The sequence below is a fragment of the Salvelinus namaycush genome, chromosome 36 (assembly GCF_016432855.1).
Source record: "Salvelinus namaycush isolate Seneca chromosome 36, SaNama_1.0, whole genome shotgun sequence".
NCBI lineage: Eukaryota > Metazoa > Chordata > Actinopteri > Salmoniformes > Salmonidae > Salvelinus > Salvelinus namaycush.
Genome location: NC_052342.1, coordinates 19,069,358 through 19,089,359, shown reverse-complemented (window position 1 = coordinate 19,089,359; position 20,002 = coordinate 19,069,358). Strand labels below are relative to the sequence as shown.

Sequence of the window (20,002 nt, the reverse complement as noted above, 5' to 3'; positions counted from 1 at the left end):
ATGGAGAGGCAGAACAGTCACCAAGCAACTTATTCTTCCCAACACCCATTTGTGCACACGTTGAAACTGACCAGGGCGCAGTTAATACGGGTGAGTTGTCTTATTATGCTTGAGGAAATGTGGTAAGAGATGCACAACGATCATACCTGGTCAGCCACCAGTGGGCTTTATGGATCTCCACTATCCAAACATAGCGCCCACTAGTGGCTGCCCGGCAGGCTACATTATATTTATGCCACTTTCACACTGATTATTATTCACGATTGATTAATGATTATCCGTAATCATGGTAGCGTCCACATTTAATGTAGTTCATTAAATTAAGTGTTCAGAAATATATTATATTCTTATTTATAATAAAAGTGACACTACATTATTCACCATTCAGTTTCTATTGAGCACAACATGATCTGAAAACACAACCAAAAAAAATGCAAATGCCTCCAACAAGTTGGTAGAGTCAACAAGTTTGATGTAGTCATTGCGTGCTAGGAATATGGGACCGAAAACGAAACTTTTGTCTACTTTAATACACTATAAGGGAATTTGTCCAAATACTTACGACACCTTCAAATGAAACAGATATGTATGAAAATACCCACAAATAAAAGGTGACATTCTGTACTGTTGACTCATGAAATATTTGATCTCAAATTCAAAATGCTGGAGTATAGAGCCAAATTAAACGTTTTAGCTTCACTGTCCAAATAAATACGAAAGGGGTGTATGTCTCTGTGTGCAATGCATGTATGATACAGTTGAAGTCAGAAGTTTACATACACTTAGGTTGGAGTCATTAAAACTCGTTTTTCAACCACTCCACAAATTTCTTGTTAACAAACTATAGTTTTGGCAAGTCGGTTAGGACATCTACTTTGTGCATAAACACAAGTAATTTTTCCAACAATTGTTTACAGACAGATTATTTCACTTATAATTCACTGTATCACAATTCCAGTGGGTCAGAAGTTTACATACACTAAGTTGACTGTGCCTTCAAAACAGCTTGAGAAATTACGGAAAATTATGTCATGGCTTTAGAAGCTTCTGATAGGCTAATTGACATCATTTGAGTCAATTGGAGGTGTACCTGTGGATGTATTTCAAAACCTACCTTCAAACTCAGTGCCTCTTTGCTTGACATCATGGGAAAGTCAAAAGAAATCAGCCAAGACCTCAGAAAAGAAAATGTAAACCTCCACAAGTCTGGTTCATACTTTGGAGCAATTTCCAAACGCCTGAAGGTACCACGTTCATCTGTACAAACAATAGTACGCAAGTACGCAAGTATAAACACCACGCAGCCGTCATATCGCTCAGGAAGGAGACGCGTTTTGACTCCTAGAGATGAACGTACTTTGGTGCGAAAAGTGCAAATCAATCTCAGAACAACAGCAAAAGACCTTGTGAAGATGCTGGAAGAAACAGGTACAAAAGTATTTATCTCCACAGTAAAACGAGTCCTATATCGACATAACCTGAAAGGCGGCTCAGAAAGGAAGAAGCCACTGCTCCAAAACCACCATAAAAAAGCCAGACTACGGTTTGCAACTCCACATGGAGACAAAGATGGTACTGTTTGGAGAAATGTCCTCTGGTCTGATGAAACAAAAATAGAACTGTTTGGCCATAATGACCATCATTATGTTTGGAGGAAAAAGGGGGAGGCTTGCAAGCCGAAGAACACCATCCCAACCATGAAGCACGGGGGTGGCAGCATCATGTTGTGGGGGTGCTTTGCTGCAGGACGGACTGGTTCACTTCACAAAATAGATGGCTTCATGAGGAAGGAAAAATCTGTCGATATATTGAAGCAACATCTCAAGACATCAGTCAGGAAGTTACAGCTTGGTCGCAAATGGGTCTTCCAAATGGACAAAAAATGGCTTAAGGACAACAAAGTCAAACTATTGGAGTGGCCATCACAAAGTCCTGACCTCAATCCCATAGAAAATTTGTTGGCGGAACTGAAAAATAAATAAAAGCTGAAATAAATAATTCTCTCTACTATTATTCTGACATTTCATATTCTTAAAATAAAGTGGTGATCCTAAAACAGGGAATATTTACTGGGATTAAATGTCAGGAATTGTGAAAAACTGAGTTTAAATGTATTTGGCTAAGGTGTATGTCAACTTCCGACTTCAACCTACCCTATGCAACATAATATCCTCCATATATGATCATATCCCTGTCCCTCCCATCCACAGGGCATGGTGTTGGGCTCCATCCTCGTCCCCATACGAGTCTTTCTGGCTGTCCTCTGCTTCCTGATCATGTGGCCTATTGCCCGGCTCCGATTGGCTGGCCTCTCAGAGGTGGAACGGTCCCGGCCAGTAACGACTGGGTGGAGGAGATGGTTACTACACCCCATCATCTGGTTCCTTAGCCGGGCAGTGTTTTTCTTCCTGGGGTTCTTCTGGTTCCGGGTCAAAGGTTGTAGGGCGGGGCATAAGGAGGCTCCTGTGCTGGCAGTGGCACCTCACAGTAGCTTCCTGGATATGTTTGTGCTGACGGAAACCCAGCTGCCTACGGTGGTGTCTAGATCGGAGAACCAAAGCATTCCCTCTATAGGGGGTGAGTGTTCTGTGGGAGACTGGGAGAGGCTCTGGGTCAAAGTTGCCCTTTTAAAGAGACAGGATGGACATTTTCTTTGGCATCACCTTCATTAAAAGCATCACATACATTTTCACATCATACACATTTAAACCAGTCAGTCCATCATTAACACATTAATACATTCACTCACAAACGACCACTGTCCCAACTGCACTAGATAAGTACATATACCGATACAGTCTACTTTGCATTTAGTAGTCCAAAAGCACAAGGAAGTAATGAATATTTGAACACAACTCTCATGATTCTCTTCTGTATGTGTGCTTAAGTTGTATTTTTCCCTCTTTTTCTTTCACACCTTCCCCCTCTTATTCTCTTGTCTCTTTGTCCTGCACTCTCTTTTCCCACCTTCCATCTTTCTCTTTCACCTTTTCCATCCCCTCCTCTCCTCCCTCTTCCTCGCCACCTCTCACATTTCCCTGTCTGTTCTCTCTAGTCTCTCACAATTCCCTGTCTGTTCTCTCTAGTCTCTCTCTCCCTCTCTCTCTCACAATTCCCTGTCTGTTCTCTCTAGTCTCTCTCTCCCTCTCTCTCTCACAATTCCCTGTCTGTTCTCTCTAGTCTCTCTCTCACAATTCCCTGTCTGTTCTCTCTAGTCTCTCTCTCCCTCTCTCTCTCACAATTCCCTGTCTGTTCTCTCTAGTCTCTCTCTCACAATTCCCTGTCTGTTCTCTCTAGTCTCTTTCTCACAATTCCCTGTCTGTTCTCTCTAGTCTCTCTCTCCCTCTCTCTCTCACAATTCCCTGTCTGTTCTCTCTAGTCTCTCTCCCTCTCTCTCTCACAATTCCCTGTCTGTTCTCTCTAGTCTCTCTCTCACAATTCCCTGTCTGTTCTCTCTAGTCTCTCTCTCACAATTCCCTGTCTGTTCTCTCTAGTCTCTCTCTCCCTCTCTCTCTCACAATTCCCTGTCTGTTCTCTCTAGTCTCTCTCTCCCTCTCACAATTCCCTGTCTGTTCTCTCTAGACTCTCTCCCTCTCTCTCACATTTCCCTGTCTGTTCTCTCTAGTCTCTCTCCCTCTCTCTCACAATTCCCTGTCTGTTCTCTCTAGTCTCTCTCTCACAATTCCCTGTCTGTTCTCTCTAGTCTCTCTCACAATTCCCTGTCTGTTCTCTCTAGTCTCTCTCTCCCTCTCTCTCTCACAATTCCCTGTCTGTTCTCTCTAGTCTCTGTCTCACAATTCCCTGTCTGTTCTCTCTAGTCTCTGTCTCACAATTCCCTGTCTGTTCTCTCTAGTCTCTCTCTCACAATTCCCTGTCTGTTCTCTCTAGTCTCTCTCTCACAATTCCCTGTCTGTTCTCTCTAGTCTCCCTCTCACAATTCCCTGTCTGTTCTCTCTAGTCTCGCTCTCTCTCTCATTTCCCTCTGTTCTCTCTCCCTATAGAGTTTAAGTCTCTCCCTCTCCTCTCTTCAGTAGCACTTCAGTGGCATTTGTGTCCTAATGAATATAATTATCATGTCAATATGGCTATGTCACATTATAACAGCCTTGTGTATGGTTTGTCTTTTCTCTCTCTCAGCTCTCCTGGAGTTTAACCAGTCAGTGTTGGTAAACAGGAAGAATCCAGAATCCAGGAAACGGGCTGTCGTTCAGATCAAAGAGAGGCTCACCTCCAACGGCTACTGGCCACAGGTAAGCAGGGATCAGAGGGCAGGGGTCAAAGGTGAAATTAGGCCAATGGGGGAACTGGTGTAACGTAGTAGCCCTGCCTGAGACATGCAAACCCAATTGTTGCTAGCAGACTACAAGGATTTCCTCTTGGTCTAATGGTTAAGACAGGAGATGCTGGTTCACATCCCACCAGTTACACATGTAACCTCACTGCATCAGTCTTGCGTCATATAGCACCACAACTTTGTTAACTCGCAATACCGGTATGTCACGTTCGAATAATGTTGCTAGCGGCCAACAATGAACTTTACTGATGAAGGGACAGCTTTCATAGAACTGGTTTAACACACCTCTATTCATCAGTCACTGCTTTGCTTTCCCTCCTCCGAATGAACCTTCCTGATGGGACAACATAGAACTGGTTCTACTAACTCCCTTGCTTTCTAAATTCCCATCGCTCTCATTGACTCTATTCATCAAACAGTCTCCCTCTCTCTCATGGCCAGATGCTGATGTTCCCAGAAGGCACCACTACGAACGGCACCACTCTCATAAAGTTCAAACCTGGTGAGATTTAGACCTGGGTTCAGATAATATTTGAAATCTTTCAAATGCTTTTTGCCTTTGCTTTAGCCTGCCTAGGGTGCCAGATGGGTGGGGGTTGCACTTTTGTGACTATTCTACTGGTTCCATTGTGCCAGTCAAGCTCAATCAAGCCCAGATAAAGTAGTTGAGATAATTTGAAATAGTATTTGAACCCTGGGTTGGTGAGAACATCATAAAGAATGTCACTTCTTCTACACCTAAAGTAATGCATGGTATGTTGTGTTACATAGGGGGGTGAGCTGACTGGTTTGCTGTTCTGTCTCCCTCCTAGGTGCCTTCCTGGCTGGAGTCCCAGTCCAACCTGTTCTGCTGCACTACCCCAACAAACTGGTGAGTAGACTGGTCTGCGTCAGTATTGGGATACAGCAGAGAAATTGAGTGGCAGAACGGAGGGATGGAACCGCTGCCCCCAGGGGTGCATGTTGTCGGGGGAAGCAGCACTGTCACTAGTAGTTTACATACCGACGCAGCGGAAGGTGTAGGGTGAAGTTGCACATACATTTGTACTGACTCTACACACATCCGCTCACATATAATCATCATGTGCGCTGCTGCTACTCTGTTTATCCTGATGCCTAGTACCCTTGCCCCTATACATATCTACCTCCATCACTCCAGTATCCCTGCACATTGTAATTATGCTATTGGAACTGACCCTGTATATAGTATGCTTACTTACTACTTGTGTTTATATCTTGTGTTCTGTTCTACGTTGTTATTTCTAGTATTACATTGTTGGGGTTAGAGCTAGCAGGAAAGGCATTTCACTCTACTGTGCATGTGACATTGAAACTTGAAGTTGGCACTAGATGCTTATCTTCGGTCAGTTTTGCATTTCCCCCACTAATGGCTAAGGTTGGGCTTGTGGGATATTAACCCGGAGCGCATTGGAATTGTGCCTGAGAGCACCCTACCTTGTGGTATAACAAAAAGAGCATGTGGTTTGGTTTCTAATCAGAGTTAATGTTTGTGGATGTTGGAACTCTCATGGCACCACAGCATGCCTGTACAGTCAGACGTAGGCCCATGCAATGTTCTCAACAGAATCAGGAGATGTACTGTCTGCACATGGCAGTTTACCTTCTAGAAGTATTATTTCTATGCCTTTTTAAAAACATGCTTACTTTCTAGGATACTGTGCGCTGGACCCACAGGGGAACTACCTGGTAAGACACCATCTATTTGAAATAAAAACCTATAATAATCATTCAAATCAATCTTTATTTGTCACATGTGCCAAATACAACAAGTGTTGACCTTACTGTAAAAATGCTTACTTACAAGCCCTTAACCAACAGTGCAGTTCAAGAACTAAAGTAAAACATAATAAAAAAGTAACACAATAAAATAATAACGAGGCCATATAGAGGAGGTACAGGTACCGAGTCAGTGTACAGATTAGTTGAGGTAATTTGAAGTGACTATGCATAGATAATAAACAGCGAGTAGCAGCAGTGTACAAAACAAATGGGGGGAGGGGTGGTGGCCATTTGATGAATTGTTCAGCAGTCTTATGGCTTGGGGGTAAAAGCTTTTAAGGAGACTTTTGGACCTAGACCTGGCGCTCCGGTACCGCTTGCGGTAGCAGAGGAAACAGTCTATAACTTGGGTGACTGGAGTCTCTGACAATTTTATGGGCTTTCCTCTGACAACGTCTATTATATAGGTCCTGGATGGCAGGAAGCTTGGCCCCAGTGATGTACTGGGCCATTCGCACTACCCTCTGTAGCGCTTTACGGTCAGATGCAGAGCAGTTGCCATACCAGGCGGTGACGCAACCGGTCAGGATGCTCTCTTGTGCAGCTGTATAACTTTTTGACTATCTGGGGACCCATTCCAAATCTTTTCAGTCTCCTGAGGGGGAATAGGTGTTGTTGTGCCCTCTTAATGACCGTTTTGGTGTGTTTGGACCATGTTAGTTTGTTGGTGATGTGGACACCAAGGAACTTGAAACTCTCGACCCGCTCCACTACAGCCCTGTCTATGTTAATGGGGGACTGTTCGGCCCGCCTTTTCCTGTAGTCCACGACCAGCTCCTTTGTCTTGCTCACATTGAGGAAGAAGTTGTTGTCCTGGCGCCACACTGCCAGTCCTCCCTATAGGCTGTCTCACCGTTGTCGGTGATCAGGCCTACCACTGTTGTGTTGTCAGCAAACTTACTGATGGTGTTGGAGTCGTGTTTGGCCACCCAGTCATGGGTGAACATGGAGTACAGGAGGGGACTAAGTACACACCCCTGAGGGGCCCCAGTGTTGAGGATCAGCGTGGCAGACGTGTTGTTGCCTACCCTTACCACCTGGGGGCGGCCCGTCAGGAAGTCCAGGATCCAGTTGCAGAGGGAGGTGTTTAGTCCCAGGGTCCTTAGTGATGAGCTTCGTGGGCACTATGGTGTTGAACACTGAGCTGTAGTCAATGAACAGCATTCTCACATAGGTGTTCCTTTTGTCCAGGTGGGATAGGACAGTGTGGATTGCAATAGAGATTGCATCATCTGTGGATCTGTTGGGGCGGTATGCGAATTGGAGTGGGTCTAGGGTATCCGGGAGGATGCTGTTGTGAGCCATGACCAGCCTTTCAAAGCACTTAATGGCTGCAGAAGTGAGTGCTACGGGGCGGTAATCATTTAGGCAGGTTACCTTCGCATTCTTGGGCACAGGGACTATGGTGGTCTGCTTGAAACATGTGGGTAGTACAGACTCGGTCAGGGAGATGTTGAAAATGTCAGTGAAGACACTTGCCAGTTGGTCCGTGCATGCTTTGAGTACATGTCCTGGTAATCCATCATCTGGCCCCGCGGCTGTGTGAATGTTGACCTGTTTAAGGGTCTTGCTCACATCGGTTACCGAGAGCGTTATCACACAGTCATCCAGAACAGCTGGTGCTCTCGTGCATGCTTCAGTGTTGCTTGCCTCGAAGCGAGCATAAAAGGCATTTAGCTCGTCTGGTAGGCTCGCGTCACTGGGCAGCTCGCGTCTGGGTTTCCCTTTGTAGTCCGTAATAGTTTTCGAGCCCTGCCACATCTGACGTGCGTCAGAGCTCATTATCAACTTCATTATCAAATCTCAATTTAACATACATACTATTGGAAACAAGTTGTCAATATATGATATTTCACTGATTGGTTTGGGTGTTTTTCCCTCCAGGGTTGAGGCATTGTGGCACACCTGCTCTCAGCTCTACACTAACGTTACTGTTGAGGTAAGGCCATATTGTCCATAATTAGAATGACCACTCACAGAAGAAAAATGTCCTGTTTTCTCATTGGCTGTAATACCTGTCAGTACAAAATGTATGTTCTCTTATTGGCTACAGTACCTGCCAGTATACACCCCCTCCCAGGAGGAGAAGGATGACCCTAATCTGTATGCAGACAATGTCCAAAAACTCATGGCCAAGTGAGTCTACACAGCGTGGGTGTAGTTTGTGGACGTTTCCACTGTTTGGCATGTTGTGGTCAATTTTGCCTCTGTATTTGCATAATGTATACTTGGCTATCTGTTTGCTTTGGATGCATGTATTTTATGAAGGTGTGTAGATGATTCCAACATCTGTAACCTCTTGTGTCTATCAGGACCCTGGGCATCCCGGCGACAGACTATGTGATGGAGGGGCGTGTTCCTACCAGAAAACTGGGAGGGCTCTCCCTCCCCCTAGAACCCCCTGCCAGAGAAACTCTCTCTCTGCTGCACCAAGACGGGTAAGAGGTGTGTGTGTGTGTGTGTGTGTGTGTGTGTGTGTGTGTGTGTGTGTGTGTGTGTGTGTGTGTGTGTGTGTGTGTGTGTGTGTGTGTGTGTGTGTGTGTGTGTGTGTGTGTGTGTGTGTGTGTGTGTGTGTGTGTGTGTGTGTGTGTGTGTGTACACTACATGACCAAAAATATGTGGACACCTGCTCGTCAAACATCTCATTCCAATATCATGGGCATTAATATGGAGCTGGTCCCCCCTTTGCTGCTATAACAGCCTTCTGTTATACCTAACTCTTCTGGGAAGGCTTTCCACTAGATGTTGGAACATTTCTGCAGGGATTTTCTTCCATTCAGCCACAAGAGCATTAGTGAGGTCAGACACTGATGTTGGGCGATTAGGCCTGGCTCGCATTTGGCATTCGATGGGGTTGAGGTCAGGGCTCTGTGCAGGCCAGTCAAGTTCTTCCACACCGATCTCGACAAACCATTTCTGTATGGACCCCACTTTGTGCATGGGGGCATTGTCATGCTGAAACAGGAAAGGGCCTTCCCAAAAATGATGCCACAAAGTTGGAAGCGCAGAATCGTATAGAATGCAGTGTATGCTGTATCGTTGAGATTTCCCTTCACTGGAACTAAGGGGCCTAGCCCAAACCATGAAAAACAGCCCCAGACCATTATTCCTCCTCCACCAAACTTTACAGTTGGCACTATGCATTGGGGCAGGTAGCGCTCTCCTGGCATCTGCCAAACCCAGATTTGTCCGTCGGACTGCCAGATGGTGAAGCGTGAGTCATCACTCCAGAGAACACGTTTCCACTGCTCCAGAGTCCAATGGTGGCGAGCTTTACACCACTCCAGCCGGCGCTTGGCATTGTGCATGGTGATCTTAGGCTTGTGTGCAGCTGCTCGGCCATGGAAACCCATTTCATAAAACGCCAGACAAACAGTTATTGTGCTGATGTTGCTTCCAGACGCAGTTTGGAACTTGGTAGTGATTGTTGCAACCGAGGACAGGCAATTTTTACACGCTTCAGCACTCTGCGGTCCCGTTCTGTGAGCTTGTGTGGCCTACCACTTCGGGGCTGAGCCGTTGTTGCTCCTAGACGTTTCCACTTCACAATAACAGCACTTACAGTTGACCGGGGCAGCTCTAGCAGGGCAGAAATTTGACAAACTGACTTGTTGGAAAGGTGGCATCCTATGACGGTACCACGTTGAAAGTCACTGAGTTTTTCAGTAAGGCCATTCTACTACCAATGTTTGTCTATGGAGATTGCATGATTGTCCATAATTGCTCGATTTTATACACCTGTCAGCAACGGGTGTGGCTGAAAGGCACAAATGCACTCATTTGAAGGTGTTTACTTTTGGCCATGTAGTTTATGTGTAGGTAGACTCTTGATCTATGGCTGTGTGTTTGATGGTGACTAAGCAAATGCTTTCCTTCTTGTGTGCAAGACTTAAATGATTGTCTATAAACATCCTGCTAACCTCTCTCTCTCGCTCCTCTCTCATCTATCGCTCCTCTCTCATCTATCTCTCTTTCTCGCTCCTCTCTCATCTCGCTCTTTCTCGCTCCTCTCTCATCTATCGCTCCTTCTCGCTCCTCTCTCATCTATCGCTCCTTCTCGCTCCTCTCTCATCTCGCTCCTTCTCGCTCCTCTCATCTCGCTCCTTCTCGCTCCTCTCTCATCTATCGCTCCTTCTCGCTCCTCTCTCATCTATCGCTCCTTCTCGCTCCTCTCTCATCTATCGCTCCTTCTCGCTCCTCTCTCATCTATCGCTCCTTCTCGCTCCTCTCTCTTGCTCTCTCGCTCCTCTCATCTCTTGCTCTCTCGCTCCTCTCTCATCTCTTTTGCTCTCTCGCTCCTCTCTCATCTCTCTTGCTCTCTCGCTCCTCTCTCATCTCTCTTGCTCTCTCATCTCTCTTGCTCTCTCGCCCCTCTCATCGCTCTTGCTCTCTCGCCCCTCTCATCGCTCTTGCTCTCTCGCCCCTCTCATCGCTCTTGCTCTCTCGCCCCTCTCATCGCTCTTGCTCTCTCGCCCCTCTCATCGCTCTTGCTCTCTCGCCCCTCTCATCGCTCTTGCTCTCTCGCCCCTCTCATCGCTCTTGCTCTCTCGCCCCTCTCATCGCTCTTGCTCTCTCGCCCCTCTCATCGCTCTTGCTCTCTCGCCCCTCTCATCGCTCTTGCTCTCTCGCCCCTCTCATCGCTCTTGCTCTCTCGCCCCTCTCATCGCTCTTGCTCTCTCTCCCATCTCATCGCTCTTGCTCTCTCTCCCATCTCATCGCTCTCATCGCTCTCTCGCCCCTCTCATCGCTCTCTTTCTCTCTCGCCCCTCTCATCGCTCTCTTGCTCTCTCGCCCCTCTCATCGCTCTCTTGCTCTCTCGCCCCTCTCATCGCTCTCTTGCTCTCTCGCCCCTCTCATCGCTCTCTTGCTCTCTCGCCCCTCTCATCGCTCTCTTGCTCTCTCGCCCCTCTCATCGCTCTCTTGCTCTCTCGCCCCTCTCATCGCTCTCTTGCTCTCTCGCCCCTCTCATCGCTCTCTTGCTCTCTCGCCCCTCTCATCGCTCTCTTGCTCTCTCGCCCCTCTCATCGCTCTCTTGCTCTCTCGCCCCTCTCATCGCTCTCTTGCTCTCTCGCCCCTCTCATCGCTCTCTTGCTCTCTCGCCCCTCTCATCGCTCTCTTGCTCTCTCGCCCCTCTCATCGCTCTCTTGCTCTCTCGCCCCTCTCATCGCTCTCTTGCTCTCTCGCCCCTCTCATCGCTCTCTTGCTCTCTCGCCCCTCTCATCGCTCTCTTGCTCTCTCGCCCCTCTCATCGCTCTCTTGCTCTCTCGCCCCTCTCATCGCTCTCTTGCTCTCTCGCCCCTCTCATCGCTCTCTTGCTCTCTCGCCCCTCTCATCGCTCTCTTGCTCTCTCGCCCCTCTCATCGCTCTCTTGCTCTCTCGCCCCTCTCATCGCTCTCTTGCTCTCTCGCCCCTCTCATCGCTCTCTTGCTCTCTTGCTCTCTCGCCCCTCTCTTGCTCTCTCGCCCCTCTCTTGCTCTCTCGCCCCTCTCTTGCTCTCTCGCCCCTCTCTTGCTCTCTCGCCCCTCTCTTGCTCTCTCATCGCTCTCTTGCTCTCTTGCTCTCTCGCCCCTCTCATCGCTCTCTTGCTCTCGCGCCCCTCTCATCGCTCTCTTGCTCTCGCGCCCCTCTCATCGCTCTCTTGCTCTCGCGCCCCTCTCATCGCTCTCTTGCTCTCTCGCCCCTCTCTTGCTCTCTCGCCCCTCTCTTGCTCTCTCGCCCCTCTCTTGCTCTCTCGCCCCTCTCTTGCTCTCTCGCCCCTCTCTTGCTCTCTCGCCCCTCTCATCGCTCTCTTGCTCTCTCGCCCCTCTCTTGCTCTCTCGCCCCTCTCATCGCTCTCTTGCTCTCTTGCTCTCTCACCCTCTCGCTCTCTCGCCCTATTGCTCTCTCGCCCCTCTTGCTCTCTCGCCCCTCTTGCTCTCTCGCCCCTCTTGCTCTCTCGCCCCTCTTGCTCTCTCGCCCCTCTTGCTCTCTCGCCCCTCTTGCTCTCTCGCCCCTCTTGCTCTCTCGCCCCTCTTGCTCTCTCGCCCCTCTTGCTCTCTCGCCCCTCTTGCTCTCTCGCCCCTCTTGCTCTCTCGCCCCTCTTGCTCTCTCGCCCCTCTTGCTCTCTCGCCCCTCTTGCTCTCTCGCCCCTCTTGCTCTCTCGCCCCTCTTGCTCTCTCGCCCCTCTTGCTCTCTCGCCCCTCTTGCTCTCTCGCCCCTCTCATTGCTCTCTCGCCCCTCTCATTGCTCTCTCTCTCTCGCCCCTCTCATCTTTCTCTCTCTCTCTCTCCATCCTCAGTCTCAGAGAGTCCGAGGTGGAGGCAGCACTGAGTAAGATGATTGACAGGTGTCAGTCAGAACAGGGTTGGAGGGCTGGTGTGGATGAGCTGGCCCCACTCCTGGGACTGACAGACAGACAGACTGCTGCTAAGATCTGTGGACTCTACTCCAAGGTAAACTACTCCAAGGTTAAACTGGCCACCACCAACCGGCGTCAAGTGTGGTGTGTGTGTGTGTGTGTGTGCTTCTGTGTCGAGTACTGAAGTAGTAGATTTCCTTAACTATTCCTTGGTGTTGTGTACTTTGCATACTCTGTGTGTGTGTGTGTGTTAACAGTACGTGTGTGTGTTCCAGGATGACATCGTGGACCTTAGACAGATCTATTTAAGTGTGACATCAGTCTCTGGGCTTCTGGGATTTAAGTCCCTCCTTCACACTGCATTCACTGTAAGTTCTGCTCCAAGTGTGTGTAGAGTAGATTTAGAACCCCAGTGTGTGTGTGTGTAGAGTAGATTTAGAACCCCAGTGTGTGTGTGTGTGTAGAGTAGATTTAGAACCCCAGTGTGTGTGTGTGTGTGTAGAGTAGATTTAGAACCCCAGTGTGTGTGTGTGTAGAGTAGATTTAGAACCCCAGTGTGTGTGTGTGTGTGTAGAGTAGATTTAGGACCCCAGTGTGTGTGTGTGTGTGTGTGTGTAGAGTAGATTTAGAACCCCAGTGTGTGTGTGTGTGTGTGTGTGTGTGTGTAGAGTAGATTTAGAACCCCAGTGTGTGTGTGTGTGTGTAGAGTAGATTTAGAACCCCAGTGTGTGTGTAGAGTAGATTTAGAACCCCAGTGTGTGTAGAGTGGATTTAGAACCCCAGTGTGTGTAGAGTGGATTTAGAACCCCAGTGTGTGTGTGTAGATTTAGAACCACAGTGTTTGTGTAGAGTAGATTAAGAACCCCAGTGTTTGTGTAGAGTAGATTTAGAACCCCAGTGTTTGTGTAGAGTAGATTTAGAACCCCAGTGTTTGTGTAGAGTAGATTTAGAACCCCAGTGTTTGTGTAGAGTAGATTTAGAACCCCAGTGTTTGTGTAGAGTAGATTTAGAACCCCAGTGTTTGTGTAGAGTATACATGTTAAACTTGGTATGTACGATATGAAGTTATACGTTTGAACCTATAACTAACTGTATGTACTATACGTAGCCTGGATCCCAGATCGGTTAGTGCTCTTGTCAACTCCAACATGTTTGGAATGACAATTCAATAAGGAGTTGGCAAGGGAGTAGAAATAGACTGGCACCCAGGCGGTATGTCCGGTTACTACGGTATAAAGAGGGCGCTTTAACCTATAAACTACATGAATTTATTTTATATAAACTGCATTAATATATTTTACATAGATGGTATATATTTACATAAATGCATATATTTGAACCCAGTGTAAACTGTCTGCAGCTGTATGACAGAGAGTGTAGTGGCAGTCTGACTGCAGTGGACGTGTCTGACCTGATGGGGGCGCTAGTGGGGAGTCCTCAGTACCACACAGAGGAACTGTACACTGAACTGTCCTTGAGAGGAGCGCCCACCGAACGTAAGCCCAGGCACCCATCCACTAACAATGTTGACATTCAAATACATGAATAACTTGAAACTTATCTAGATTATTAGGGGTGTATTAGAAACTTCTCCGCCTGTTTGTTGGGCACAAACCAAGTCTGTGATTTGACCCTAGTTATGGCTGTTTCTCAATTCGTCTTTCTGCGATCCCTCGCAACCCATCTCCTCGCCTCCTTCTCAACAGCATTGGAGAAGTTCCAAGGACCTTTTTCTCCAATGAGAAGGAGGCAAGGAGAGCAGAGGCAAGGAATCGAGGAAAGATGAATTGAGAAAGCCAAGTCCTGTTGTTCGTCCCACTGTCCCTTGGAACTGCAATGCTGTGTGGTTGTGTCTCTACAGAAGAGCTGTTCAGAGTGCTGACCACCCACCCCACCTATCAGAAACTGATCAGCGAGTACTTCACACCTGAGGGGGTGAAGTCCACACCACCATCCTCTCCTCTGACCAAAGGGAAGGCGGGGAACAACAATGCAGGATTGCCTAGCAACAACAGAACGGCCTTGCCTTACAAAACGGCTGACAACGGCTCTCCTCTGCCCAGTAAGAAGAACGACTGAGTGAAGGAACTCTGAAGCATACTGATAGAATTCCTAGAACGGACTGGGCCGTTATTACAGATGAATCTATATGGGTGGGCTTACTTTCAAAATGGCTGCCGATTTATACATCGACTTGAATGGGGATCCCATTATAGGAATTCTATTTCTAATGGTGCTTACGCCATTTAGTGAAATTGAAGAAAAACCCAAGGCAGCTTAACAGTATCGACAGTAATGCCAATATAACACGCTGTTCTCTAAGAGATCGAAGGGAACGACTCATAGTACACTTGTGCCTATGTCTTTCAGATGGGTTATATATGGTCTTTTAAGACTTGTTTACAATGTACATAGCTACATAGCTAGCTATGATTGTTACACAATTCTCTGGATCTGCCTGTCAAGATGCTGGGAAAATGGTATCACGATAGTTGTTATTTATAAATGTGATAAGATTTTAATAAAATTAAGAGTGTCTGTCTTATTTTGTACTGCTTGAAATGGGATGTGGTATGTGAATTTGTATTGTTTTAAAGAACAAAATATACAAAACAAATGATTATGTAAATTACTATTCTCAGGATTTTATATTGTATTTTACATTTAATCTATTAAACTGAATATTACATATACATCGGACTCCTTTTGTTTCATTTTAGCCTTATTTTAAAGACGCCTTTTTCCTTTGAAGTTTGTTTCTCCCATCCTTCCGCTCTCTCTTCTCACTCAGTCTCTGTCTTTTACCCACTCTCTGGCTCCATCTCTCTCTCGCTCTGTCCATCTCTTGCTTTCTCTTGGGCTCCACTTTCTCTCTCTTCTCGTCAGATGTGTGACCCTCTGCCTGTGTTGGTTCATCCTCCTCCACTTTACTGAGCTTGGCTGGGATGGGAGGATGAATGGTCTCTCCCTTACTTTTTCCTCCCTCTGTTTTTCCTGTCCTCCATTCAGTTACGGGGAACAGAAGTGTTTCTATCTCCCTTTTCCCTTCACTGTGTTTGGTTCTGGATGCTGGAATGGTCTTTACCTCTCCTTTTTCTGTTGTCCCTCTGTTTCCCGTTATCTTAGCATCGGTTTCTACCTTCTCTATTTTTGCTTTGGTGGAGGAGGTGGATTCTTCCGTTAGTCCTCTCCTGTTTTTACTTTTAAGCTTTTTTAATCCTAAATGGCTCCCTTCTTTAGATTGAACCACTACTTGTCGTTCCTCCTTCCCTGCCGTATCACCACTCTCTCCCGCTTTCCTTTTCATTCCTTTACGGTTTAGACCCCTGTTGGTTACGAATGCATCATTCTCGATAGTCCCTTCCCCCTCGCTAGTTTTACTTTTCAGATTATCTGTCACTTGCTCTTCTACCTTGTCCTTTTGTTTCCCCGTCTCCTTCTCTGCAGTGTTTGCGGACTCTTCCTTCTGCTCCTTCCTGCCCATTACGGCTTTAGCATGCCTCGTTCTTGTCATGGGACTTGGAATAGGAAATGACTTTTCAGTCCTCTCCTCCTTTGTCTCGTTCCCTTGTTTTCCTGTCTCTTTCTCTGCTGGTTTTGGTTCATCCTTCCTTCTTGCTCTAGTCACAGGACTTCTAAGACTAGGCTTCGCAATCTTCTCTCTCCCTTTTTTCTCCATCTCTCCATCTATCTCCATATTTGCTGTGCTCAGCTCCTTCTCGTCTTTCCTCTCGACGTCGTTCTTTCCCCATTTTGTTCTTGTCATAGGACTGAGCTCTTTCAACGTCACCTTCCCTGAGGTTGGTACGTCCTCCCTCTCTTCTCTCCCTCCCTCTTCCCTCTCTTTATCAGTGTAGATATTAGGGGTAGTAGCCATGACCTCTTTTTTAGCCATGCTTGGAATCTGTTCTTTCTTACACTCTTCAGCTCTCCAGTTCCCTCTAGTTATCATACGGCTTGTCGCAGTACTAGTCATGCGACAGGGGTTTTCAGTCCTCTCCTCTACCTCATCGCTTTGTTTCTCTGTCTCACCACCTGTCTCTTTCTTTGTGTTTGGCTTCCCTTCTTTTTTCCCTTCTGTATCTTTTCTTTTCTTTCTTGTCACAGGAGTTAAAGGACTGGGCCTTTCAGATCTTTGCTCTTTTCCCTCGTCCTCTTCTTCATCCGTCTCTACAGATGTCACTTTATTCATTGTGTTTCCTGTTTTCGGCTTCTCCTTCTCTGTTGCTTTGCTCTTCCTTCTTGTGGTTATCATAGGACTTGGGATAACACGGGGCTTTTCTGTCCTTTTTGCCTCATCCTCTTCCTCTGTCTCTTTCTTCGCCGTTTTCGACGACTCCTCTTCCCCCTTCTCTGCAGCTTTGCTACTCCTCCTTGCTCTTATCATAGGTCCTGTCATGGTACTTGGCTTTTGTGTCTTATCCTTTGCCCCGTCCCGTTGTTTCAACGTGTCTCTGTCTGCCTCCGTTTTCTGGCCTTGACGTTGTTGAGGCTCTTTCAGTGTCAGCTTCACTTTATCAGTGTTAATATTAGGAGCAGTAGCAGCCTTGAACTCCGTCTGCACCTCTTTGTCACTCCTCTGTTCTTTCTCTTCGGCCTGTTCTCTATTCACAGCTTGTCTCTCTCGTCCTTTCCTTGACTGGCTCTGTTTCTTTCTCTCTGTTTTCTCTTCCATCTTGTTTTCGGTTGCTATCACTTCCCCCTCTTCTTCTTCTCTAACTGCTACTTCCCTCGTTTCCATTTTCTCCGTTTTCTTTACTACCTCCTTTTCATTTTCTATTTCTTTCTTCCCCTCTTCTGTTTTCATGGTGTCTTTCCTGCGTCTACTCTCTCTCTGTTTCTGATGTCTAGTTGACCTCTTGCTGTTTCTGCTTGGATTCGCCTTTGACGTCTCAAGTCTCCCAACGATCTCGTTCCTCTCCTTCATTCTCTCTTCTTCTTCTTCTCTTTCTCTCATCTCTGTATTCTCTCTATCTGCATCTGCCCGTTGACCAGTTTGGGTGGTCTCTACCTCCGACTCAGTCTCTCTCTTCTGCTGCTTTATCTCTTTTCTCTCCATCTCAGCCTCTCCTGTCTCCACCCTGTTTTCTCTCTTTACATCACTCTCCATCTGTCCCTCGGTGCCACCCAAAACTGTCTCTCCCTCTGTCTCGGTCTCTGCATTTCCACGAGACGCTGGGGTGAGGGAGTGTTCCACCTCAACCTGCCCCAGGGTGAGGAGGGTGTGTGCGGTAGAGATGTTGGCCGTCTCCCTTGTGCTGTCCCTGGGTATGTGTGACTGGAGCTGGTCGTTGTTGACCCCTGTAGCATCCAGACACAGGGGGAGTGGAGTGGACTCATCCCAGGCAGAGTGAGGGTGGAGCAGCCCAGGTATGGGAGCCTGACTATCGGACATAGACTCATCCAAGTTCACCCCTTCTATAGGCTGGTTCCATGTTTCCTCCATTCTAGGATAGGCTTCTTCCACTGTCTCACTCACACAGTTTGACAGTAGGGTTGATCCAGGATCTGTGCTGCTTATGGATGGCGGTGAGCTCTCTGTGTCTGAGTCCACCTGAGTGATAATAGGAACTGTACTGAGGTCAGCGAACTCTTTCACACAGTCAATAGCAAGAGAGTCTGGCGACGGTTTGTTGCCACCAGCTGAACCACATGACTCAGTGATACCAGAGGCTTCGGTGGCAGTGATCACGTCTGTTAGCTTTTCGTTGACAGTGGCTGAACTTCCAGAGTTAGTAACGCAAGGTGCTTCAGTGATGGTTGTGTCTGTTGCTTGAACAATTGCACTGTCAGTTGCCTGAGTGTTGACATTGTCTGGAGGACTTGTCTCAGACACATTTGTCACCTTAAGATCAATTCTATTTGATGCTTTAACGTTGGCACGGTCCAGTCCTGAAGCTTGAGGACTGATACACATGTCTGAAGCTTGAGGACTGATACGCATGTCTGAAGCTTGAGAACTGATACACATGTCTGAAGCCTGAGAACTGATACACATGTCTGAAGCTTGAGGACTGATACGCATGTCTGAAGCTTGAGAACTGATACGCATGTCAGAAGCTTGAGAACTGATACACATGTCTGAAGCTTGAGAACTGATACACATGTCTGAAGCTTGAGGACTGATACGCATGTCTGAAGCTTGAGGACTGACACGCATGTCTGAAGCTTGAGGACTGACACGCATGTCTGAAGCTTGAGGACTGACACGCATGTCTGAAGCTTGAGGACTGACACGCATGTCTGAAGCTTGAGGACTGATACACATGTCTGAAGCTTGAGAACTGATACACATGTCTGAAGCTTGAGGACTGATACACATGTCAGAAGCTTGAGGACTGATACACATGTCTGAAGCTTGAGGACTGACACGCATGTCTGAAGCTTGAGGACTGACACGCATGTCTGAAGCTTGAGGACTGACACGCATGTCTGAAGCTTGAGGACTGACACGCATGTCTGAAGCTTGAGGACTGATACACATGTCTGAAGCTTGAGAACTGATACACATGTCTGAAGCTTGAGGACTGATACACATGTCTGAAGCTTGAGGACTGATACACATGTCTGAAGCTTGAGAACTGATACACATGTCTGAAGCTTGAGAACTGATACACATGTCTGAAGCTTCAGCATTGTTGCCATCTGAAGCTGAACTATTCACACAGTCTAACGTTTTAGCATTGAAACTATCAGATGTTTCAGTGTTGGGCCCGTCGAATGACGAAGTGTCTATCACCCTCCAATCCTCCTCACCTCCCTTGTCAGCTGCCTCCACCTCCATTACTCTTCCAGTCCCATCCAGTCTAGGACCTTCCTTCAGCTGAGGCCTGTGTTCCAGACTCCCTTCCCCAATGTGAGGCTCCTCTGTGGGGTCTGAGAGAGAGGCAGGGGCCCATAGAGGTAGAGGCTCTGGATATCCCTCGCCTGCCGGGTTCGGGGTGTCCCTAACCCAGCCTGTCAGGTGAGCATCCAGGAAGGGGTCGCCTCTGGGGGTGGAGCAGGAGACAGCCATGATGAAGGACTGGATGGGTACGGTGCAGGGGGTATCCCCATCCCCATGGCCTGAAGGGGGGGTGACCCTGTCCCTGTCCCGGGCAGGGTGAGACAGCTGAAAGGGGCGAGGGTCCTGGGGCTTCCAGTTCAGTTGACCCTCATCCTTGTTGTCGTCTCCTTGGCACTCCGTGGGTGTTGAAGAGACAGAGTGGATGAGGGCAGCCATGGCTAGGAGTCTCAGGTTAGGGGGGCGGAACGGCGGGTTTTCCGTCAACATCCTCCTGCCCCCGTGATAGGCCGCCAGAGGGAAAGGGCCAGGGGATGCAATCGGAGTAGGCGGGCCTAGACTAGAGACAGGAGGAGGGGAGGGGAAAGGATATGTCTGGATGGGTGATAGTACTACTCCTTCTTCTCTCCCTCCCTGGTCTTCTTCGTCTCTCCCTCCCTGGTCTTCTTCGTCTCTCCCTCCCTGCTCTTCTTTGTCTCTCCCTCCCTGCTCTTCTTTGTCTCTCCCTCCCTGCTCTTCTTTGTCTCTCCCTCCCTGCTCTTCTTCTTCTCTCCCTCCCTCTTCTTCT

General features: G+C 47.7%; 1 protein-coding gene across 1 annotated transcript; it reads left to right on the top strand.

Moving 5' to 3' along the window:
* On the top strand, window positions 1-14,510 carry LOC120030316 (lysophospholipid acyltransferase LPCAT4-like). Its single transcript, XM_038975674.1, has 13 exons — window positions 1-90; window positions 2,211-2,577; window positions 4,138-4,250; window positions 4,736-4,796; window positions 5,107-5,165; window positions 5,967-6,001; window positions 7,979-8,033; window positions 8,148-8,230; window positions 8,407-8,532; window positions 12,372-12,525; window positions 12,707-12,799; window positions 13,792-13,927; window positions 14,293-14,510. Exons 1-13 carry the CDS (start codon window positions 1-3, stop codon window positions 14,508-14,510), a joined length of 1,590 nt encoding a protein of 529 aa, XP_038831602.1.
* Window positions 14,511-20,002: the final 5,492 nt, after the last annotated feature.

Bases quoted from the DNA above. Each gene is read 5' to 3' on its own strand.
- LOC120030316 (XM_038975674.1), top strand. From the start codon at position 1: ATGGAGAGGCAGAACAGTCACCAAGCAACTTATTCTTCCCAACACCCA. The intron at 4,797-5,106 runs GTGAGATTTAGA...TCTCCCTCCTAG, and splicing joins TCTCATAAAGTTCAAACCTG to GTGCCTTCCTGGCTGGAGTC. The intron at 13,928-14,292 runs GTAAGCCCAGGC...GTGTCTCTACAG, and splicing joins GAGAGGAGCGCCCACCGAAC to AAGAGCTGTTCAGAGTGCTG.